The 25,695-nt window shown below is 35.7% G+C and overlaps 1 protein-coding gene and 1 non-coding gene across 6 annotated transcripts in view; one reads left to right on the plus strand and one right to left on the minus strand.

Annotated features, from left to right (window-relative positions):
* Positions 1–25,695, minus strand: part of Vps13a (vacuolar protein sorting 13 homolog A) — a 228,565-nt gene that overhangs the window by 170,922 nt on the left and 31,948 nt on the right. For 3 of the 5 annotated variants that reach the window (XM_063249548.1, XM_063249554.1, XM_063249562.1), the window contains exons 13-22: positions 24,963–25,134; positions 21,335–21,397; positions 19,078–19,216; positions 18,086–18,180; positions 17,630–17,772; positions 14,073–14,259; positions 13,877–13,991; positions 6,046–6,182; positions 4,090–4,222; positions 1,506–1,623 (exon numbers count right to left, since the gene is read on the minus strand). In XM_063249548.1, the coding sequence (XP_063105618.1) occupies positions 1,506–1,623; positions 4,090–4,222; positions 6,046–6,182; positions 13,877–13,991; positions 14,073–14,259; positions 17,630–17,772; positions 18,086–18,180; positions 19,078–19,216; positions 21,335–21,397; positions 24,963–25,134 (1,302 nt within the window). Of the gene's footprint in view, positions 1–1,505; positions 1,624–4,089; positions 4,223–6,045; positions 6,183–13,876; positions 13,992–14,072; positions 14,260–17,629; positions 17,773–18,085; positions 18,181–19,077; positions 19,217–21,334; positions 21,398–24,962; positions 25,135–25,695 lie in introns of those variants that run through there. The other 2 variants (XM_063249570.1, XM_063249575.1) reach the window with 2 other exon arrangements.
* LOC111757529 (small nucleolar RNA SNORA2/SNORA34 family) lies at positions 21,977–22,113 on the plus strand. The gene has a single exon (XR_002791856.1). It is a non-coding gene; the product is annotated as a small nucleolar RNA SNORA2/SNORA34 family (small nucleolar RNA).

The raw sequence follows: 25,695 nt of genomic DNA on the forward strand, positions 1-25,695 counted from the left end.
CCTTCAAGCCCTAAAGATTTCTGTGGCGCTACAAAACCAGAACTGATATAATGACCCACCACACACTACTCTTCCCAGGAGATTCACGAAGGCTGACCTCGTTCTCCTCTAAATGGACTGATTTGAACTTCTCATTCAGCACACGCCCCATTTACCTGCTCAAGCTCAATCTCTCTTCGCTCTTTCCTCTCCCTTTCAAACTCTGCCTAATTAACCTGTCTATGTCTTTACACTTTTCATAATTATTTGTACCATTTCATAATGTCTGTTCAAATGACTGTACATCATTTTACCTGGGGACTTAAAACAATAAAAAAGACATAAAAATAGCTGCCATAAATCTGTGTTTAAAAGTACAAAACATACAAAGATTTAAACTGCAACATTAATAACTAAAGGGATGGAGAAATAACTTTTTGCTTGCAGTTCAGAGTAAGCTAGTATCAATTTTAAGCAGATTGTAATAACTTTCGTGTATGGAGTATTTTTATGGTAACCACAAAAAAACTGTAAAATATACAAATATGGAAATGAGAAAGAACTCAAAACATGTCACAACATCAACAAAACACAAAGGAATACTAAGAAAATGGAGAGACAAAATTATAGAAAGCAAACGACAAAAGTAAGTCCTTTTCTATCAGTATTTACTTTAAATGTAAATATTTAAACTTTACAATCAAAAAACAAATTGACAAAACAGATAAGACAAAAGGATCCAACTGCATGCTATCTACATGAATCACTTTAGAAAAACGCACAAGTTGGGGCTGAGGATTTAGCTCAGCGGCATAAGTGCCTGCCTTGTAAGCAGGCAGTCGTAAGTTCAATTCCCGGTACCGATAAAAAGGAAAAAGACAAAAAAAAAAAAAAAAAAAAGAAAGAAAAATGCACAAGTCAAAAGTAATAGTATGCAACAAAGTATTGCATCTAAATAAAAACCACCACTGACAAAGAACATCATTATATAATAAAATGACACGAGGGTCAACAATAAGATATAATAATTATAAGCATATATGCATCAAACAGCAGTACTAAAAAATATATGAATAAATCAGAGGATTAGGGGTAAATACAGATAGCTCTCTAAGAACAGATTTCAACAACCTACTTTCATTAATGGGCGAACCAAGAGGAGATGAAGTAATCTGGACAACGAAGGACAATACTGTATGATCACACTTGTATAAAGCACCTAAAACTGTCAAGTTGGTAAAAGCAAAGCAATGGATGTTGTCAGGGGCCGGGTACAGTATTTAACGAGGATCAAGTTTCAGACAGGAAGATGATGAAGTTCTAGAGATGAACAGTGGTGAGAGTTTGCACTACAATGTGAATTGTACTTAATGCCAAAAAATCTCACCCAACAGCTTAAATAGTAAATTGTACTTTATGTTATGTATATTTTACTACAAAAAAGAATTAGGGAAATATGGTTATTTCCTTAGCTATAAAATTACTGAAAAATGCAGAATTACATGAAGCAGATAAGTAATACATACTTGGGCATTTTAATATCCATGAAAACCATTGCCTTAGAGAGTTCCACATTGACATGCATGGGTACCAAGATATGTTGTGTAGATATATTAAGTTTTCGTGCCTCTTTCCAATTCTCACCTAATCACAGAAAACAGTACATATTTAACATTAGCATAACTGAACATATAAAACATAAAACTATTATTATTTCATATTCACAGACCAAATGGTATGGGGAAATCATCTCAAATCTAGATAATTATCTAAAAATATACACAGTGAGCAGGTGAAATATTTTTCTTTTATCATTTCTCTTCAGCTACTTCCCAGGATTCTCTCTGTTTTCTTACAAAGAAGGCTTATTAGCTGGATGTGGTGGTGCATGCCAGTAACCCCAGCACTTTGGAGGCTGAGGCAGGACTGTTCAAGACCAGCCCAAACTACATAGCAAGATTCTGTCGCATCAAGAAAAAACAACAAAAAACCAGAAATGCTCATCAAATGCAAAAAAGGCTTATTTAATAAGCAGTACAGTTTTAACTTTACCTGTGTATCTACTGGCAATCACTACAACAACCAGATCCCCTACCCAAAAAAACAAAAAACAACATGGCTACAAGACGATAATTGGAAAGGCAGGAAAAAAGTGGAGTTTCTTTAGCAGTCACTTGTACACAGTACCACTTTTTCAAGGTTTATAACTACCACTGTTTTAGGCAGTATTTAAATTTTCTCAACAATCAATAGCTGTCCCATTTTAGAAAACTGAGGCTCTTGGAATTTAGACCTTTCCTATGGTTAACATTCCAGTGATAAAGCTAAAATTTACATCGACCTCTATGAATATATGATCCTCTGTCGATAGTCACTGCAGGGTTACAAGCTTGTATGTTCAGTAAGGAAATGGATAAGTAAGTTACAGCACAGCCTTAGAATACAATACAATAAAAACCATAGATTTAAGTGTCTAAAATATTATTGGTGAAGGAAAGAAAATATTTGGATAGGAACTATATAATCATGTTTAAAAATCCACTCACAAATACCTCCATAAACATCACATAAGCATACCTTGTACACCTACAGGTACATAAACTGAATACAAGACTCAGAGTACATACAATGAAAGAGTAATAGTGTTCATGTCTAAGCAGGAAATTGTGCAAATTTTCTAAAATAGGCATATTTATAATCCAAGAAAAGTAACTTTAAAACATCTGTAACAAGATTAGAGCCATTTCCCAAGCATAGTCAAAGCTTAAGTTTCAATCCCCAGTTTCAGAAGGAGAAAAAAAAAACTACACACATACACATTCACCAAAGATTAATGGTACCTATGTAGTACAATGCATTTTCATGTGCACAATCTTATTTGAAGTATCAAATGACTTTTACGTCAGTCAAAATTTCAGTCTTGGAAAACTAGCCATAATTAGATTCCTAGATGTAAGCGGTAAAACAGGCTTTACTATAACCTTTTCAAACTCTACTAGCATTCAGATGAATGACTGATTTATTACATTTCCCATATTACAGATAAAAACATATCTAGAAGCAAGCGTTTTGGTACTTATCAAAAGATTTCATGACAGTAATATAAAGTAACCACAAAGTCAAGAAACTCTGCTCAATTAAAGATTTAAGAACAAGGTTTATCAAATACAATTCTACGAAATTCTAATAATCTTCGGACAGTAACACGAATTTTTTTAATGTTTACCAAAGGAGTACAGCTCACAAACTTGCAACCAAATATACAATACCATAATGTATTCCCTAAAAAAATAATCTGCAAATAAATTAGACTTCAGCAAATAAATTTGAAGAAAGAACAACGATCCAGCCCTATAAAAGCTGCCAATTTAATGACAACTTTGGCTTTTCAATGCATCTTTTGTCAGTCAGCTCACTGCTGAGTGATGGAAACGCTCAGCAACACTACAGGGATTCAGAGGCAGTGTGGCGGAACCAAAACAGGGCTGAAACCAATCTGAGGTCTCCTTCACTAGTCAGAGCTCTTTTAAAGTGAATCTGTGTTTCTGTTTTCTCTAAAAATCAGAGATGCTTGACTGGTATCCCACAGAGATCAGGGCAAAGATATTCCTAACACAGTGGTTATATTCAGTCTGACCACCACTAATGACATGGTCGGTCAGAAGCCCTGAACCGCTGCCTCTGGCATTAAGAAGATGCTTCTAGTTATCTAATTGTGTAAGACAAATGTTACTTTCAATATGTGCCAACCTTTAGTTCAAGGTTAGAAAATACTGGTATAAATCAAGTTTTTCAACCTGGCTTCTATCACACTTTTTGTGGGGCCCTAACCTATATACTACACCGTAGGATGCTTAGTAGCATCCTTGACCTCACTCACAATGTTAGTAGTGCCCCTGACCACTACATGCACAACCAAACATGTCTACAGACAGGGACAAATGTCTCTCAGGGGTCAAACTCACTCCTGCTTGAGAATCATGCAATATTTACTGTCACATCTAATTTAAAAATATTAGTTTAAATGTATTATGAAAGAAGGTTTCAGAGAAAGTGTCTAAAAACCTAATTAATCACATCAGCAAAATCAGCACTGCCTTTTATACATACCCACTCTACTATAAAGCAGCTGTATGCTTGTTAGCTGGACATCAAAGGAATCGTAAGCTCTGTCCCTTATCGCTTCAAGATTGGGTCCACCTTGCTTCACATCTGGTAATTCCAAACGACTTTTACTCGTCACCTTGAAGTTAATTTTAATAGTTTAGATTATGCAAAATACTTCAAAATGTAAGTATTATATAAAGATTCTAGTTTTTTAGACCTATAAAATTTCAACTGGGGAGAATAAACTCACAAGTAGACATATGGTACAAGACAATTAAGAAAAGTCATTAGCCGTGAGAGATATAACAAGAAGCACACAAATAAAGGAAATTTTTACATATGAAGTTATAATTTCTATTTCTTTATATTAAAAGGAACCAAGATGGTCCTAGAAAATAATACATCTTAAGAAAGATTTAAAACCTCGTTAAATTTTTTCATGAAGAATAAGATCAAGAGACAAATTTAGCTCAACAATCTTCCTCTAGTATAACGACAGATACTTGGATAGCTTGATAATAAGAGGCCAGGGTTTAAAACTATAATAGCTGAATTTTAGTTCAACTGTATCATTAAGTGATTCCCAACCTGCTATGCTTCTATCTCCCGTTTGGCATACTATGCACACTGGTTTTTTTTCACTTAAACATCCCAGAAATCGCTACTGTATGGCAGAACATAAAGATCTTATTCATTCATACACATACATATGAAACACTTTTTACATAGCTCATGTGAAGCAGCCACTCAAAAATGATTATCAAAAAGGTAATGAATGATATATAACTGGTTAAGCAAATCACCAAATTACTTAAGATACCTTACCTTATGCTCTTCCTACTATAGCATAGTATAGTAGGTGTCCCTTGACACAATTCGATAATCAATGTCAAATACGAATAATTAGCTATATAAATTTTATTAAAAATTTAAAACCAATTGGTCTATGTAAGTATCAAGGATAAAGTAACAAGAAAGAAGGACAAAAGGAGAGGATGGCAGTAAAGGGGAAGGGAGGGGAGAAAAAGCAAGCACTACTAAAAAAAGACACATAGTATTTATTAGGTAGTCTGAAAAATCTTTCTAATATGATTCATCACCCTTGGGCTTTTAAATTGTTGTACGTTTTCTTCTACATTTAGAGTAGCACTGTCCAAAAGAACTTCTATGATGAAGGAAATGTTCTGAATCTGTGCTATCCAACTACCACTCGTGACTATTAAACTCTTGGTTACATTAGCTAAGGAACTGAATTTTTGCTTTTTACTTAATTTTAATTAGTCACATGTGGTCAATGGGTACTATACTGAAGGTTACAGTTCTACAAATACAAAAAGCAAACTATTCTCCACTTAAAATTTTTGCAAAAAAAAAAACAAGGTCACAACTGGAAGAAAAAGAGACTTGGATTAATCCAAAATAATTCATCAACTTAAAATAACAAAAATGTTAAAGTGTCAATATTTACAGACACACACACACACACACACACACACACACACACAATTCTCAGAAGGATGAGGATGCATTTAGTTTTAAAACTTCGGGGCCAGGGATTTTTTAGCTCAGAGGCACAAATGCTTGCCTGGCAGGTGCGCGGTCATGAACATTGATCCCGGTACCAAAAAAAATTAGAATTAAAATTATTAGAACTTCATTTTATATACATCAGTCAAGTAAAAGATTTAAACTGAAAAGGAGATAAACACATAAGTTCTACAAAAATAATTCTTAAATTTACTTCTCATGTGGGTCTTTAAATTTTTAGAAATTTAGTGAATAAAAAGCAGACTAATTAAATGAAACTTCACTTTATTCACCTGAAACATGTCTCAAATCTAACTATCAACTAGAAAGCTAAAACTCAATAAGCCAAATCAAATTGTCTAAAGACCAAAGTACTCCTTTAAAGAAACATCTTAAACATCATTTCTTAAATCAAATATTATTAATATGTACCATTAGATGACCAAGATCCAAAAGAAGTAGATTTGATGTAGGGCTGAAAATTCCATTTTGTGGGACAATAATATACGAAGCCTTCAAATTAATTCTGAGATCAAGAACTTTCTGTGTTTCAATAATGTACAGCAGACCTGTAGATGCAGAAAATTTACATCTTTGCTATAAATACTATTCACAAATTACTGAAGAAATAAGGAACCACTAAGCAAACAAACAGATAATTTTAGAATAATGTGAAATTAAATATTTAATTTAAAATTGAGTACCAATTTAAAAACCATGAGCAATACATTTCCAATATAAATTTAAATATGTACTGATCAATGTGTATACTCTTTAATTAAATCTGAGTACAAAACTCATAGACTCAGCCGGGCATGGTGGCTCACGCCTGTAATCCCAGCACTCAGGAGGCTGAGGCAGGAGGATCATTGCGAGTTTGAGACCAGCCTGGGCTACAAAGTGAGTTTAAGGCCAGCCTCAACTGCATAGAGAACCTATCTCAAAAAGACAAAAAAAAAAACCACAAAAAACCTCATAGACTCAACTTGGACCAAATTGGAGAAAGATATAACCTTAAAAAAATTAAGTGGTATGAAACATTTATATCTCCAATTAAAATCCATACAAATCTTTCCCAATTCATAAGTGCTTCATTAGAGCTGTGTGTACCATGATGAATGACAATATGTACTTCATCTTAGTTATTTAACTCTCAGACAAAGAAAACTCCTGGATCATTATTAAATCCTCATCAACAGAGTTCTCTACTCTTCAGCTAATTCATTCAGAGGATGCTTTTTATTCTAAAACATAATTAACTCACCTACATGTGATTGGTATGCCAAAGCAATGCATTTTATGTTTCAGTCCAGCATTAGCCTTTAAAGCTAAATGAATTATGTATGATTCCACAAAGTGAGCCTCTCCTTACAGAAAAAATTCTGTAAGCTACTGAAACAGTTTGAGTGTACAAAGAATGTTTTGCTTTATAAAATTACTGAGAGATCTGATTCTACTTTTGTACCTTCCTTCACAAACAAAAAAGGAAAACTACACAAAACAAATTATAACAAAAACTAGTTTTTTAAAATATAAACCATAAGATACTAAAAATGATATATAAAATTCTTAAAAGGTAGATTTGAAAACTACAAGTGATATACTTTATTTAATAAGTAACCCCTCATCCTATAGTCAAATTGAGACTCGGTTGAGGTAGGGAAGGGTCATACAAGCACTGAGTAAGAGGGACGCCTTTTGCAGAAAGCCTTACAGTTTTAGAAAGACTTGATCCAGACTGACATTTGAACAATTCATGATATTTCTACTTGCAATGACTCTAACTCCTATTTTATCACGATCTAGCTCTTTTTCTCCCAAAAACCAGATTCCCAAAAGAAATCCCCCCACATTTGGTGAGTCCACACTAAGATATAATCTGAAGGAATGTTTTAATGCAACAGCACAAAGACTGTATGTCATCTGGGTAAGGACAGGACGAAAGTGTCACCCCTCTGTGTCCAGGGCGAGACCCAGGGCCTGACTCATTCTTGGCCTATACAGGTTTTTTCAAATCAGATTTTCAGTTTAACTATCAAACAAAGTTACAAACACTGAGCATATTTTTTTTGAACTTTGGTGATAAGAGTAGCAGAAAACTTGAGTTCGTAGCCATTCCACAACCAAGGTATCACTGTTAAAGAAATAATTATTTAAAGAGTACATGCGGAAGCGGGCATGGCAGTGCACACCTGCAATCCCAAAAACAGAAGGATTAGCACAAGTTCAAGGTAGCCTGGACCACAAGGCCAGCCTAAACTACATGGCAAGATCCTATCTGAAAACAACAGTAACAAGAAAAAAAGGTTGAAATTCTAAAATTTAAAAACTTTTAAAGGTAATTACAATAAATAAAAAGAATACAGCTTTAAATATATTTGTCTGTAGTAGGACAAATACTATCTAAACATAGACACAGCTGGGCTGGGTGGTGTACACCTATAATCCCAGCACTACAGAAGCTCAGGCTGGAGGATCACTGGGTGCCTGAGGCCAGCCTGGGTCACACAGTGAGTTCAAAGCTAGTCTGAACTGAATAGTGAAATTCTGTCTCAGAAAGACAGCACACACATACATGCATGGCATGTCCTAAATGGGGGCCAGGTCTTCTTGAAAATACAAGAAATTAGTATCGAAACTGTCATCATCAGGAACTTTCAAAGGTCTTTCCTAAGTAAGCCGAGCAAGAGTAGTAAGGAGGAGAGAGCAGAGCTGGCATGTAAAAAGCAGATTCCAGAGAAATTTCTTCAAATGAGGATGGAAGGTGGCAGGCAGTACAAGCATGAACACAGACTCACAGATGGCCAAAGAATTCCCACAAGAATTCAGTCAACTTGGAAATTCAAAAGCAAAAAGGAACTCAAAACAATCCCCCTACCTGACTGGATTCAAACGCAGGAGACAGCACTCAAGGTGGTCATCTGCTGGGTGTCTCAGCCACCCCTACCCAAGAGACAATCTGGCCCTTACGATCCTCCATTTCTTCCTTTTTTTAAAAAAAAAGTTTATAGAGGTCTAATCAACTTTTGTTTGGTTTATATGTCTTTAAATGGCTTTATAGAGGTACATTAACATTTTAAAACTACATTTATGTGACAATTACATGTCTAGAGACAAACATAAAACTTCCATGTACATACCAGTGAAACATTCACCAAGTAATGGAAGTACCTACTACCCCCACAGTCTCTCTCTCCCACCTTGCTCCTTCCTCCCTTTCTGTCTTTCTTGGATTTCTGAAACAAGGTCTTGCTATACAGTCCAGGCTGGCCTCAAATTCCTGGCAATCCTCTAGCCTCAGCACCCCAAGTGCTCTGAGGGTCACAGCAGGCCACACCACACCCAGCCCTCCCCATCTTTCTTGCCCTCAGTTATTATCTATTTTCTGTCTGTATTGACATGTATGCCTCGCTAGGGTTTTATATAAGTGGAACCATATCTTTGTCTTAGTTTTGAGATAGACTCTTGCTATGTAGTCCAAGTTAGCCTCAAACTGGAGCTCCTCCTGCTTCAGCCTCTCAAGTAGCAGAGTTACAAATACACATTGCCAAGCCCAGCATGGTCCTGCTGGGTAGTTCAGGGAGGCCCTGAACTCACTTCATAGCCCAGGCTGGCCTTGTACTTGGAGTGATCCTCCTGCCTCTGCCTACCAAGTACTGAGCACAGGTGTGTGCCACAACGTATGGCTCTGGAACTGAATTGTATATACTACCTTTTGGTCTACTTCTTCTTTCGGTCAGCTCAGTAATTCATTTACGCTACCGTGCAGCAGCAGCCCATCCTGTCTTCTGTTGTGGTGTCCCTCATGCCGCACTGTCTACCTACTCACCCAACGATGGGTGTCGAGCTCAGACGGGCAGGTACACACAAGCCTCTTGCTGTGAACACTGTCGAATCTGTGTGGACCTCAGCTCCCATTCCTCCTGGGGATTACCTTGCCTGGTGGATCCATTCTGTATATCTCTATTTCCATCTCACCAACCCACAGGATGGAATCCACGGATTCCTTCCTTTACACACATGAATCCTCTTTTCCCTGCAAGTCTACAAGTCTACATTAAACTTTTCTTTCAAAGAATCCTATTTTTTTTTTTTTTTTAATATTTAAGGCAGGGTCTTGCTATGTAGTTGAGGCCTTGAACCCACTACATAGCCCACGCTGGCCTCAAACTTGCAGCAATCCTCCTACCTCAGGCTCCCAAATGTTGGGATTACAGGAATTGTGCCATCATGCCTGAATAAAGAACCCTTTCCTTATGCCAGGACACAATGATCTCTCTGTGAGATCATGGAAAGAAAAGAGAAATACTCACTTTATTTTGGATGTAAGTCTACTGTATCTCACCCTGATTTCCCACTGCTCTTGGAACTAAACCCTATCTCCTCAATGACTTCCATGGTTTATATAACTAAGACGATGCCTCTCTAACATCATTTTACTCCCTCTCCCACATTAGAACCAGTTCAACTTTCTGCAATTTCCAAATCCTTTCCCAAGTTAGACTCTTCAAAATTGACTACCTCAAATGCTCTTTCTTATATTCTTCAGGTGTGTGGGAAACTAACACGTAGTTTATTTTTCTCATGACCCTAATATATTTATTTATTTATTATGCTTCAAGCCATTAAAGAAAGGATCTCTGAGCTTCATCAAACAGCCAAAGGTGCTGTGACACAAAAATGCTATAAGAGAATCTCTCAGCTGTTAAATGAATCCACTGTCAATTGATACTGAGTGGTGGTACCCAGAAGTGAAAACCATTAATTCAAAGACACAAATATAAAACAAAAGACTTCCAACTGACCAATCTAGTAAGATGAATTTTAACAGAGATCATGTCTTCAACTTACGCAACATTTAATCAGACTTTCAAATCCTAGTAACACAGATAAACAGATAGCCAAACTTAACTCTGAGTAATGACAACAGAAACTTCTGGAAACAAAACAAGTAGTAAAAAATCCTATTTAAAAACACTGGCAATGGGGCTGGGGATTTAGCTCAGCGGCATAAGCGCCTTGCCTTACAAGCAGGCAGTCATGAATTCAATCCCTGGTACCAATTAAAAAAAAAAAACACTGGCAAGATAGTACAGGAAGGCAAAAATCACGTTAAACTTGTAAGCTGATAGATTTAAGATAAACCTAGAAAATTTTTATTCTGAGACCATTTTCTCTACCTGGTAAAAGAGAGAATTCCTTTTCACAACTTCTCAAGACAGAGGACAAGACAAAGATACAGAATCTAAGACAGGTGCTCTACTCACAAAACTGAGATCACAAAAGATATCTACTCAAAGTAAAAGAAGCTCAAAGTTATGCCTTCTTCTCAAGAAAATATACCCACAGGAAACACAAAGAAAGAATCTTGGAAAAATTAAGAGAAAATCCTGTGAACCCTGTGAACTGTAACCACTATATACCCTTTATGTAAATGTACAGTCCAATTCCCTTACAGCCCAGAGTATCTCGAGCAACGAATTTAATTAAAAGATGACACCAACATGGTCAGGATACCCGCCAGAAGAAACAGTCTTGTAAGGAAAATGAACAACACATAATTTAAAATTACCAAGCATGAAAAGACACAAAGAACCAGAGTGGTACATGTCTAAGTTCTAGTAATCTGGGAGACTGAAATAGAAGTGTCCAAAATTCAGCCACAGTCTGGGCAATGTAGTGAAATCTTGTTTCAACACAAAAATAAATAAATAGATAGCTAGATAGCTGGAGAGGAATCTCAGTATAAAGACACTAGGTAGAGGGGATATAAATTAGTACAAGTAAGAGCCATGAGAAACAAAAGACAGAAGAAAAGAACAAACCTTCAACTCATGAAACTATCTGAAGAAACAACTGTCTGGTGAGACCATATCAAATACAAAATGTATTTAATGATGTTTGAAAAAACAGAAAATATGTTTAAATATCCACAGGAAATAAAACTAAAAAATAATGACAATGAAATTTTAACAAAGCAAAATTCCTAAAGTGAAGACTATAATCACGAAAATTAAACCTAATGTAAAGACTTACCAGCATATTAGATAGTTAAAAAAAAAGAATACACTAGAAGATAAATTATAAGAAATTACACAGCATGTAAGAGGAAAAAAAAATACGTGTAAAGAAAAAAGAAAGCAGGTCACAAAATGTTTAGGGAAATAAAAGACAGAAAGGCCAGAATTAGCCAGAATTTCAGAAAAAGAGAAAAAAATACTGATTGACTATCTTTTTGAGACAGGTCTCACTATGCAGTTCAGGCTGGCCTTGAGCTCCTTTTACAGCCCAAGCTGGTCTTGAATTTGCAAAGATCCTCCTGCGTCAGCCACCTGAGTGTTGGGATTAGAGGTGTGTGCCACCATACCCGCCTGAAAAAATATATTTAAAGAGCTAGTATCTAAGAATTTCTCAGACAGATTTTCTAAAATTAAAGATAACAGTATGCATATTAGTGAAACTCAATATTCTCAACAGAAAAAAAATTATATATATTTTCATTCATTCCCAAAGCTGGATAAAACATACTGGAACTACAGGAAACAAAATGTAAAATTTTAAATGTAAAACATTAAATACAAATAACCTGTAAGAAAGTAGCAAATATACTGATCTCTAGACACTGATCAGTTTGGGAACCCAAACACAGCAGACTGGCCTCTTCAGTATTTTAAAAAGGAAAACAACTGTCAACCTTTAAATTCTATGTTCAATAAAAATATACTAAAAAACTGAGAGGAACAAATTTATAGCAAAAATGTCACCAGCAGACTTTCACAAGAAAAAATGCTGACCTTCCAATAAAAAGAGAATAATCTCAGACAAAAAGTATGAGATGCAAGGAAGAATGAAAATCAAAGAATAGGTAATTCTAAGCTAACCCACCTAAATATACCCACCCAACAAAAATTCCAATAATGTTAAGAAGAAAAAGGAATAACAGCATATAAGCCAGAGGGTGGGTGATGAATATTTTCCAAGATACTAGAATTTATAATAACAGAATGTAGAATTTTTTTTAACTTTTTTTTTTTTTTTGGTCTTTTTCATTTTTATCGGTACCAGGGATCGAACTCACAACCGCCTGCTTGCAAGGCAGGTGCTTATGCCGCTGAGCTAAATCCCCAGCCCCTTTTTTAACTTTTTATCAGTACTGGGGATCGAACTCACAACTGCCTGCTTACAAGGCAGGTGCTTATGCTTCTGAGCTAAATCCCCAGCCCCAGAATGTAGAATTTTTATATTTTGACAAAAATTTGTTCCTTTAGAATTAAAGAATGTGTAACTTTCACACAGCAGAATATAGGGGAAGAATCATAGAATTTCTCCAAAGGCAAGCAAGAAAACAGCTGTTTTGTTTGTTTTGAGACAGGGTCTTACCACGGCCTCGAACTCACAGCAATCCTCCTGCCTCAGCCCCTTGAGTACCAGTATTACACCCACCACACTGGGCAAGGCAAACCAAATTTAAAAGCACAAAAGTTAACTGTGAGACGTAAGCTTAAATAAAGTAAATGCAAATAAAAGATAACAATAAAGACTGTAACATGCATGCATCTAACAAATTTCCTAAGGAAAATGACAGAGCTAAGAAGAAACAGAAAAATGTACATTCATCCACAGAAACTTTTCATTTATTTCTCTCAATAACTGGTAGAACAAGGAAATGAAAAGAAGAAAAATAGGTAAAGACAACAAAGATTTGAATTACCGTATATGATTAACATCATTAGAAATATGTATAAATATTTTTAAACTGGTTTTTCAGGATATGCAGAACATTTTTAAAAAATACCATATATGGAGTAAGACAGCAAGTCTCAACAAATTATGAAGCAATACAATCATCTCTACAGCAAATAATCTATGAATCTGTACATTTGAAACCTTCCTACACAGAAATCTACAGGCCCAAATGGTTTTACTACTAAACTCTACCAAATAAGGAAGAAATTACAGCCAATCTTTAAAAAAGATACAACTTATTTTTTGAGGCCAATATATCAGACTCTGGAATTCCTTATAACAGAAAAGGACAAGTCTGTTACAGTCACAAAGAGATATCCAAAGATTCTATACAACATTCTACAGTGGTTATTAAGTATAAACTTCTGCATAAAAAGTGAGTATTGTTACACTTGCCTTCAAACACAAAGAATTTACCACATTATTTTCCTAAAATTGTATCCATCTAGAAATAAAGTAAACTTTATGAAATCATTTTTACAGACAATATTTAATATAAGGTACAGATTTAATTTACCTGTTGCTGTCTTATCTCGAAATTCTTCAAGTTTTGTCAAAGTTGCTGAAGTGAGCTGTGCTAGGTGCACCTCTTTAGGAGGTCTGAAGAATTCCACTATACTATTCACTGTCCTCTGTCAAAATAAGCATCATTAACAGGAAGCACAAACTCAGAATGAACTCTATTAAAACTGGGCAATAGAGAAAATGCTTACTGCATCATATATTATTTCTAAAGGTTCAGCTTCTACAATACACCTCTGAGCAACAGTTTCATCCAGTGGATTTATCTCGAATACAATTCGGAAAAGGGACACATTATCCAATGAAGTCAGGAGGTGGGGTTTTCTTAAATTATCTGGTAGGCCGGTAACATGAAACGAGTCAATTTTGGTTTCAAATCTGTAGGAAAAAAAAAGGAAAGAAATTACAAGTCAAGACAATTTAAACTTTTTTTCCAAACTGAAAACGATCAAATAAAAATTAGTAAAGACAATTTTATTTTGATTTCCTATAACCTCAGTCCATTCACATAAAAAATGCAGGTTCCTCTGAACTAACATAGACTATTTCACAAAGAATCATATTCACATTTTGATCTCTGTAAAAAAGCTATACTGTCTAGCATGTTTACTGATAAAATCCGAATATAGGAAATTCCTAGAATCTTTAATCAAGACAAAACTAAGCTGGGAGTGGTGGTGCACACCTGTAATCCCAGTACTCGGGAGGCAGAAGCAGGAGGATCATTGTGAGTTCAAGACCAGCATGGAGTACAAAGTGAGCTCAAGGCCAGCCTGACCTGTACACTAAGACCCTGTCTCAAAAAAACAAAAAGAAAACAAACCTAAAATGCCACAATACAATGTTATAATCACTTCTCCTAAAAGCAACAAAGAAGTACTTAAAAACCAAGCATTAGGCAGAAATTCTAGATTGGTTGTGTGAGAGGCTCAGTAATTGTTTTTCCCAGGAAATTAAGCAAGAGACATAGAGAGAGATTTTCAAATTTCCTGGAAATAAGATTAAGAGCATACTGCAAACAGAAAAATATTTACTCAAGAAAATCTACTAAAAATTCAGCAAGATTGAGTCTGTGGCATCAGAACTATGATCATCTCCACCTCCCACACCACATCATGTCACTGAAAATCTAGGTCCAGTTTTATCTCAGTAGGAACAGGTAAGCCAGTTTTTCTCTCTTTCCCCACAGCTACAGGTTATAATAAAAAAGCTCTGTTCCAAGCAGGCACTGACAAGAGAGCTGCAGTCTGCTTTCCTGCCAATCAGAGAGGCTCTAACTCAGAAGAATATTGAAGAACATACCCAAAGCATATTGGCTATCTACCTGCCCCTCTACCATTTTGCTCCTAAAATGTAAGTTCCATTCTAGAAGAAGTAAGCCCTAGCCAGTGAAGTTCATCCAGAAAAGACAGTGTCACTCAGGAAGAAGGGGCTTGCTGTCATTGCACCTTAGGCTGTACAGTTGAGGTTCTGACCAAGGGCAGAGGCAGGCTGAGAGGACGGCAGCTCCCCTTGCTGCCACGCACTTTCCTCTACATAATGTCTGCATCACATTATTTTTAACAGAGCAAAGAAAGGTTCATGCTTAAGCACACTGCTGAAAACACCAGAAGCTAGATTTTGCAAATAAAAAGTAGTCTAGGAACATAGCTCAGAAGGCCCTGGGTTCAATCCTCAGTTGTGAAAAGTAGACCCATCAGTAAGTCAACAACAGCAAATCCTAGTGATGGGAAGAGGGAGGAAATTTAATTTCGATAATTAATTACCCATGATTACAAAACATCAAATTTTATATAAAGCATTTACATGGTATACACAGAAATAGGAAGTCCAAACATACGAGTTCAAGGGTAATCTTAACTCCATAGTTAAGTTTTGAGACCTTGTCTCAAAAACAAAAATAAATGGTCAAAGTTTACATGAAAAGATATTCAATGTTATCAGTCACTAAGGAATTTCAAATCAAAACTACAAAATATCACACTTCACAGTCACAAGGATGGCTATAATTAAAAACAAAACAAAAACAGAATAGAACAGAATTACTGAAAAAGACATGAAAAATCTGAACCCACGTACACTGCTACTGTAAATGTAAAATGTGAGCCCTACAAATTATGGCTTGGTAGTAATGAATTAGCTATGTGCTACAGCAATTCCACTCCCAGGTTCCAACTCCAAACAAGAGTACCCAAATTCTTTCACATGAATGTTCATCACAGCAAATGTCACTGGTGGCTAACAGGTGGGAAGAACCCAAAAGCCTACTGATAGACACATGGATAAATTTGTGGAATCTTAACCTTAAAAATCCATGAAATTTGGATACATACATATACAACTATGGATAACCTTAAAAACACTATGCTAAGTGAAATAAGTCAGATGCAAAAAAATCCATGTATTAGTTTCATTTACATACAATACCCATGATTTATAAATCAGAAAGAGAAACATATGAAGTTTCCCCCAACGACAGGCAGAGGGGAGATGAGGCATGATTACTTTATAAGACAGGGTTTCATTTCACAGTGATGACAATGTTTTGACTATACACAGGTGGTGACTGTACAACAGAATGAATACACTAAATTTCACTCTTTAAAACGTTAATTTTACTCTTTAGAAGGTTGTTGAAAAGTTCTGGAACAAGTGATAGGTATACAACCTTGTTAACAGACCAATGTGAAACTGATACACAATAAAATTGTGAAAGAAAGAATTCTGTACTTTAAAAGAGTATATTACAGGTATGTTAATTATATTTCAATAGTGCTATCTTAAAAACAAGAGAAAAACAAACACATTCTCATATTTAAAAACCGCATTTGTTATTTGGGTGTGGTGGCACACACCTATACTCCTAGCACTCAGGGCTGAAGCTGAAGGATCTTTGCAAGTTCAAGATCAAATCAAAATAAAAAATGAAATAAAATAATAAAAACCACATCATTAATTTTTTGTGTATGTGGTACAGCCAGTGAACATTTTTACATTTTTCTCTTAATGTAACATGTAACTAGACATTAAAGATTAAGAAAACATTAGTAATTCTAGAACATATTCAATATATTACTGACAAAAAATATAAGCTTGTAAAAATACATGCAAGCATACATGAAACTATCGCATTTAAGACTGAAAGACTGTGACTTAAAACTTCAACCTCAAAATTTTTTTCTTTTAAAACACAGGTTGTGGGGTTGGGGATTTAGCTCAGCGGCATAAGCGTCTGCCTTGCAAGCAGGCAGTCGAGTTCGATCCCTGGTACTTATAAAAAGGAAAAAGACAAAAAAAAAAACAAAACAAAACACAGGTTGAACATCATTATTTGAAAGAGCTAAGACCAGAAATACTTATTCCTGAAAATTTTTATTTTTTTGCACCTTAGAATATATCCATATGCTAAGGGACTGGGGATTTAGCTCAGCGGCATAAGCGCCTGCCTTGAAAGCAGGCAGTCATGAGTTCAATCCCCAGTACCTATAAAAAGGAAAAAGACAAAAAAAAAAGAATATATCCATATGCTTGAGGTAATGTGAAATGTGTATCTCATATATACCTGAGGTACAGAAATATGTATATAATACTTTTAGTGCATATGCATTCTGACTATGACCTATCACATAAGCTCAGGTGTGGAATTTTATGACAGCAATCAAGAAGTTTCATATTTTGGAGCATTCTGGGTTTCAGATTTTCAGATTAGAAACACTTGATCTACAAAAGAAAACAAATTAATTCTTACTTTATTGCTTGTGCTCCTGGTCTTTGCACAATCGATGAACTAAATTCTTCCACTACAATGTCTATGAGCTCAGGTTTTTGGTGACTCTCTCTTAAAACAACAGACATACTTTTCAAGTGAATGAAAATCCTCATGGCTTCAAACTAGGGCACATCCAGAAAAATAAAGTGAAAAAAAATACATATATATGTAATATATAAATACAACATATAATCTTATTTGTATAATTCATTAATTTAAAAAAACTATAACACTTTTAAAGAATCAGCACTTTTAACACCAAAAAAATAAACAGAATAACTTCTATTCAACTTCGGAAATTAAAATAAATGCAATACTTACGGACCTAGAAAGTGATCAGAGAACAAACTAGTAGTATATACATACATCTGAAAAGACTAAAATAGGAATTGCTAATATTAAACTTCAGAGTTAAAAAGCAAGAAAACATCTTACTGTTTTTGGCAAAGTTGGATCAACTGCTGTTTCACTATAGCCAATGGCTTCATAGAGTAAAACTTTTTCTTCAGGTGTCAACATTTCTTCAAGAACTACAAATGAAATCAGTGCTTTAGGGTTCTGAATAACAATATAAAACAATTTAGCTGCCTTTATAAATAAAATGCAAAGTTACTTTTTTATTACTTTTCAAACCAGTGAATGTTAGGATAGCATTAGCAATTTTAGAAGTTACTCTCCAAAAACATAAATTACTAACCCTACAAATTTAGCAATATCAATTTCTAAATGTTTGCATTAATCAGGAGCTTAAAAAAGGGCTAAGGGTTAGGGATAGGCAAAGAAATGTAATTTCCTCCCTATTTACAGAGGATAAAACAGGTTTAGTGGGCTTAACTAATTTGCTAGCATCATACTTCCAAGAAAGGACAGATCTAGGATATACATCTAAGTCCCAAAGCTATGATCTTAAGGATTTAAGAAATAAAAATTTTTCAAGAACAATTTCAATTAAAATTTAAAATGGTGTATAAGATTATGCAATCTTCATTAAACCTTCTGGATATAAAGTTCTTTTGTAAGCATTACTAAGATTTTTAAAAATTAGCATATACCTTTAAATTGCATGTATGTAAATGTCACAGTGAAACCCACTGATCTCTATAAATAAGAATCATCCGGTCAATCCACAGAAGAGAAACAACAGTTGCTTTAACTCAAAAGGGGAAAAAAAAAAAGGCAAAATAGGTATTTCAGACATAAAAAGACTTTTTTCTTTCTTTTTTTTTCTTTTTGGTACCGGGGATCAAACTCATGACCAGGCACTTATGCCACTGAGCTAAATCTCCGGCTCACACAAAGATTTTATATAATGAACTTAAATGATACATCATTTTATATGCATACACACACAATTACAGTGACAGTTTTCTATGAAATTAAATTCAGACCTGATAATTATATAGTTACATAAAATGGAATGAACATACTTCCAGGTTTAACATCGGGTTGCTTTCTAGTCTGTTTGGTTTTTGATTCTGACCGAGTCCACAGCCAGCTAAACCATCCTTTATTATCCTCTGGATCTTTTACTCCTTCTCTATAAATCCTATGTCCAGCTTTCTTTACCTAAAATGGTTAAATTTACACATAAGTATCAAATTACCCTTTTTTAGCAATCAAAAGAACATAGTACTCCATTGTCTAAAGAACCACATTTTCTTTATTCATCAGTTAATGGGCATTTGGACTGTTTTCAAGGTTTAGCTGCTACAAACTGTACTGCTATAAACATGGGTGGGCATATATCGCTATAGTATGCTGCTTTTAATTCTTTGGGGGAGGTACCAAGAGTAATAGCTGAGATCAATGGAACCTCTACCTTTAGTTTTCTGAGGACTCTCCACATTGATTTCCACAGTGGCTGCAGCAGTCTAGAAGCAGTCAAGAAGAATTCCTTTTTCCTTACAGCCCTGCCAGCATTTGTTATTGGATGATTTCTTGATAACAGCCATTTTTTGGGAGTGTTTTAATTTACATCTATCAAATGAGCAGTGACACTGAACATTTTCTTATAATTATCTGCTATTTTTACTTTAGCTCAAAAGTGTCTATTCCTTTAAATGCCCATTTTTGGACTGAATGTTTAAATTTAGGGAGTTTGATTTTTTTCTTTCTGTGTTCTTTATAGAGCTCTTTTGTCTGAGAACAGTTGGCAAAATATTTTGCCATATTGGATTGTCTCTTCACTTTGTTGGCAATTTCTCTTGCTGTGCAAAAGCTTTCTAAAAAGATGAGATCCCAGTTGTTGACTCTCTGTAATAGTTCCTGTGCAATTGGGGTTTTGTTCATAAAGTCTTTGCCTATGCCTATGTCTTTAAAAGTTCTACCTATTTTCCTTCCAGCAGATTAAATGTTTCTGTTTTAATAGTTAGATATTTGATCCATTTTAATTTTAGTACAGTATATGGTGAAAGATACAGGTCTGGTTTTAATCTTCAACATGTGGAAAAACAGTTTTTCCAGTATCATCTATTAAACATCTTCTACTGAAGGTGTTTGGCTCCTTTGTCAAAGGTAAGGTAGCTGAGTATATCTAGAGTTGTTTCTACATCTTCTAATCTATTCTACTGATCCTTTGGGTTTTTTTTTTTTTTTTTTTCTAATGCCATGCTGTTTTTAATCACAGTAACTCTGTAGTGTAATTTGAAATCCTGGAATTTTGATGCCCCTGTCTTGTCTTTGTTGCCCAGAATTGCCTTTGCCTCTTCCAAATGAGTTTACTAATGATGTGAGATATGCTTTTATACAATGGAGTATTATTGAACCATAAAGGATAAACTCATTTCTAAGTAAATGGATACATCTTGAGACCATACTCAAGTGAAATAAATCAGACACATGTAAATAACTCATTGTTTCTAAGGTGTTAGAAACCCAAAGTGCGCATAAGGACAAAAATGTGTAACAGGGGCTGGGGATTTAGCTCAGCAGCATAAGCACCTGCCTTGCAATTGTGCAGTCGTGAGTTCAAACCCTGGTACAAAAAAAAAAGTGTAACAAATACTGTGAAACAGCAGTGAAACAGGAAAAAAACAGTCAAATGGGATGGGGAACTAGGGAAGGCGGAGGATGGAAAGAAGAAACAAAAAATGCTGAAAAAAGAAAAAAATTAAGGCTTTTGGAAATGAGGGAAGAAGAATGAAGTTCCAGTGGTGAATGGGGAAAAAAAGAATCAAGTTGTAACATGTACAGGTTCAAATTCCCCATGATATATGTGATCATTATGTATACTTAAAATGTACAAATAAACTTAGTAAAAAGAAAAAAAGAACTACAAGCCTGTATTTCCAAAATGTATCTACCTAAGTGAGCAAACACAAACAAGATACACAGACGACTGAACATAGTAACTGGAACATCAGCCAAAAGAACTTCAGATTGCCACATACTTCTCCCTACCATCTTACAAGACATGGTAACATGTACAGAAAATAACTACCTTTTCAGCTTCACAAGAACTATGAATATATGGTAAGCCCAATTATTAATAAAAATTTTTTTCTATAAAAATTTGTCTGACTTAAATTCATGTGGCAAAGATTAACTCAAGTTGTCTTATAACACACAAAAGTAAATTTGAACTCTCTGAAGGAAACAGTATTTTACAGCATGATATTGATGACATTACAAATCTGTCATACAATTTAATTTGCTCTTAATAACTGAATGATAATCTGACATTACCTCAACTTCTGCCTGTTGTCTCACTATAGTTATATTGAAGACATCCAGGGTTTTCTCCAATTCCTGAAAATATAAATAAAAATGTTAACTTCACATAAAAAGGTGTACATAATACATCAAGTTTCTCAACTAAAGGAAGGATAGGAAGAAGACACCAACCAATCTATATAAGATATATATATTAAATTCTGAAAGAAAACGTCTGCACAATCAGCTTACAAGTTACTAGAACAGAGCAGCATTTTGAACAAAGAAGCTACACCTGCAATACCTACAAGAATTACAACTATAAACAGAGTTAGTCACACACTGAAAGACACCATACATGTATTTTAAAGTTAACTAACTAACTTGGGTTTTAACTACAGCTAAACATAAAAAGCGTATTTGAAACTAAAAACGTAACTATAAATTCCTCATATTACACTATCATCAGGATATTCCAAGCAGACTTAGATAGACTTAAGACTTGTTTTTAACTTGTTCACTTTCCAAAGATGTTTGGAATGAATTGAGATAAGCTAAATCTTTCATCATACCTATCTATCCTTATGATTACTTTCAAGTTTCATGCTCAAACCACATTTTACTACTAATGAGAAATCTGTCCTAGATTCAGAATGATTACATTTCAAGAAGATATTGGCCCTGAATCAAGGCCGGCAGCTTCTTAATGCTGTTGGTTTCAAGCAGAAGTCTAAAGAGATGTCATTCTATGGTCTGTGGACCATTTCAGAACTTGGGCAGTGAAATGGTCAATTCATTAGAAAGAAACGGCTTGAAGCAACCCCCCACTACCCCCACCCCGTGAGCAACTGTGAGCATGGCAGGCTCCGGCGGCCCAGGAAGAGAGCCAGTAGCCTTTACTGGGACCCGTATCATGCTGGGACCTGGAGCACTGGGAAACTGAGCAACCTCTCCCCATCCTGGTGAGTGGCTGTGAGCCTACAGGTGCCCAGGCTGAGAATCAAACATCACACACATCCCACCCCTCCGCCCTTAGCAAGTGGGAACTTGTGATCTGGACATCCCTTGAGAGGTTGACCATAGGCAATGTAGCAAACAGGGGGGATTTCCTTCTACCATTTCTTTGAAGGCAAATACTTTTATCCTTGTTTCGCTTTGTTCTAATTAATGGTGTTATTTTAGCCTGTTTTGTTGAACTTCAATATACATGAAAGTATGAACAGCTATTTTGAAAAGAATCTACAACAGCCATTAGTGACTTCTCTATTGTCTGGCTTTGAAGACCTAAAACACCTTCCTCATTCTGTTCAGATCAGTTTTATACTGTATTGTTTTGTATGAATTCTCTGGATGCGAAGACATAGACAACTATTTGGAAGAAAACAAGAGACAATATGATAGCTAGTGAAGATCTCCGGTCATTTAGCTTTGAAATTTGTATCTCTTCCATTGCTTTCTTCTGTCCTATTTTGTTCTGTTTTATTGTGTTTAATTTTACTCCCTTTAAAATAAAACCTAAAAATTTCAAGAAGATATCTATCCTCAGAGGATAGATTTAATAATCTGGTAAAATAGTCCCTTTTAAAATACACCATAATGCTAAAAGGTAAGACTAATATAAGAATAACACCTCAAGATGGATAGTTAAACACAAAATTTCTAGAGACAGCCCAAGAATTAAGAGAAAAAGCTACTTATGGGCAGAAAGTTCAGGGAAGGTTATGCACGAGATAGGATTTAAGCACAGGAAAGTTCATGAAACAGATACAACTTAAACAGAACTTTAGGGACAAGCAAAAATCTTGAGATAGCAGAGACAGCACAAGGCCCCAGTGCCACAGTTCAGGAGTGCATCCAGGCTAGCCCCATGGGCCCTGGAGGTTCTGAACTCCACCCAGCCAGGAGTAAGGCCCCAGAACCTTGCTCTGGAGGCATCCCAGCTAGCTACATGGTCTGGATCTAAACTTCTCCCAGCCAAGTACAAGTCAAGTACAAGGCCTTGACCCCACATTCTGGGGGTCCATTCTGGCTAGCCTCCTGGATCTTGGAGGTTTTGAACTCCACCCAGCCAGGCGCAAGCCTCTGGCCCCACATTCTGGAGCTGTGTCCTGGCTAGTTGCATGGAGGACCCTAGCTCTGCCCAGCCCATCATCCCAGTGCAATCCATCAGGGCAATGCCCAGCCAGTCTCACAGGTTACAGAGGTACCAACCCCTGCCCAGCCCAGAGCCCCAGAGCCATCCCTAAGGGGTGATTGGCCTAGCCAGTGGGTCCTGACGATTCTGAGCTCTGCCCATCACAGCACAAGGCTCCAGCACCACAGTTCAGGGGTGTGCCCCAGCAAGCTACATAGATAGGGGAAGATCAAAGCTCTGCCCAGGACAGCATCCCAGTGCAGCCCATTGGGAGGGTGCCTGGCCAGCCACACAGGTCCCAAAGGAAAATGACAAAATAAAGCAGCAAGATGCAATCTCAGTCCAACAGCCCACCAAGAACAAACAGAAATGCAAATTAAAACAACACTGAGAAACCATCTCACTTCAGAAAAAATGGCCAAGATCAAGAAATTGGCCAATAACAAATGCTGAAGGGGCTGTGGAAAAAAGAACCCTTCTCCACTGTTGGTGGGAGTGTGGACTGGTGCAACCCCTGTAAAATCAGTGTGGAGATTCCTCACAAAGCGAGGACTAGAGGTTCCATTTGATCAGCTATTCCACTTCTGGGCATTTTCCCAAAAGAATAAGGGTAATCTGCTCAAAGAAGAAAAGTAACTGGGATAGGGGAAAAGAGGAAAGAAGACATAAATTTGTCTTTTTTATACAGTTTGTATTTTTTATACAGTTCTTGAATATGCTACTTCAATTTTTGTCTATGTTCACTAATATGCTTCCACAACCACATTCGTAATTTGGGGCTAACATTTACTTCAAGAACACCACACAGATATATACATACACACATAAGATAGCTAAGGTGACTATAGTACTAACTGTATTAAGTTGTTGGAAAAGAACAGTTAATATTCATATGATTAGATCAATTTTCCATGTCTAATGTAAGCAACACTTTTGAAGGTAACAACATTGTAATCATGGTTGACTTTCTATCATCTTGTTTTGACAATCTACACTGTTTATTGTTTTGGGTTTGTTGTTGTTGTTTGTTTCTTGTTTTTTTCTTCTGTGTCTTTGTTTCTCTTAAATAAATTTTTAAAAAACTGAACAGAAAGACAAGACGTATTTGAGCACAGGCACATCAATAACAACTAATATTGCACATACAGAAAGCAGAAAACAATGTACAGTGTGTAACTGCCTAACAACATAGCAGAAATGGATCGGTGCCAGATAACTTACAGGTTTGAAATCAACAGAAAAATTTCAAAAGGACATAGTAAATGCTTTTTAGGCTTTGAATTTAAGAGTGAAGCTTCAATTTGCTTCAACTCAAATTCCCTAAGATTAAAGATACTCCACTAAATTTTAAAAGCTAACAGCCTCGCACCAGAACTTATAGTAAATGGGTAAGAGCACAAAAATGTCTAAATAGAAGAAAATACAGTCCAACAGTAAAAATTGCAACAAATAATCAGGATTACTCAATAAAGACAAAGGAGGTGTAATACAGTGCAAAAAACTCAAACACAGTTCTTTAATGCTAACCTCCAAAGACATGAGAATTTCACCAGATGGCTTCTTACTTGTTAGCTTTTTTTTATACAGTTCTTTATACTGCTTCATTTTTTGTCTATGTGCATTAATATGCTTCCACGACCACATTCGTAATTTGGGGCCAACATTTACTTCAAGAACACCACGTATAGCATAATTCCACCTAGTTTTTTAAAAAAGGAAATAAAATAAAGAAAGAAATGCTTAACACTCACAGACCAACAGTGTGAACCTTAAAGGAATGCATAACATGAAAGACTAGGAAAGTCATACTATCTGAACAACTACTTTCCCCATGTCTATATAACAATCCATTATTAACTTTTTTTTATATCGGTACCGGGGGTGACCGCCTGCTTGCAAGGCAGGTGCTTATGCCGTTGAGCTAAATCCCCAGTCCTCCATTATTAACTTTACCTGCTTCCATAGTGAAAATAAGCAAACCATTCAATTTTGTTTAGAACACAGTAGCTCTGTACAAGAATTGGCATTGTATCACATGTTACCCAAAGAACTGCAAGTTAATTCTTCAGGTCAATTAGTTGAATAACTGTAACATCAACTAACTAGAAAATAGCTTAAAAATTGGAGTAAGATTTTTGAATTTTTAAATACATATTAAGTAGGCTCCCATAACCTTTCCAGGCCTTAAAACAGAACTTTAGTACTAAAGGCTTGATGAATCTGAAAGAAAAGTGTGGAGGACAAGCAGGGGGAAGGGAAG

This window comes from Cavia porcellus, unplaced genomic scaffold, assembly GCF_034190915.1.
Source record: "Cavia porcellus strain 051 isolate PalLab524CR breed Dunkin Hartley unplaced genomic scaffold, mCavPor4.1 scaffold_1, whole genome shotgun sequence".
NCBI lineage: Eukaryota > Metazoa > Chordata > Mammalia > Rodentia > Caviidae > Cavia > Cavia porcellus.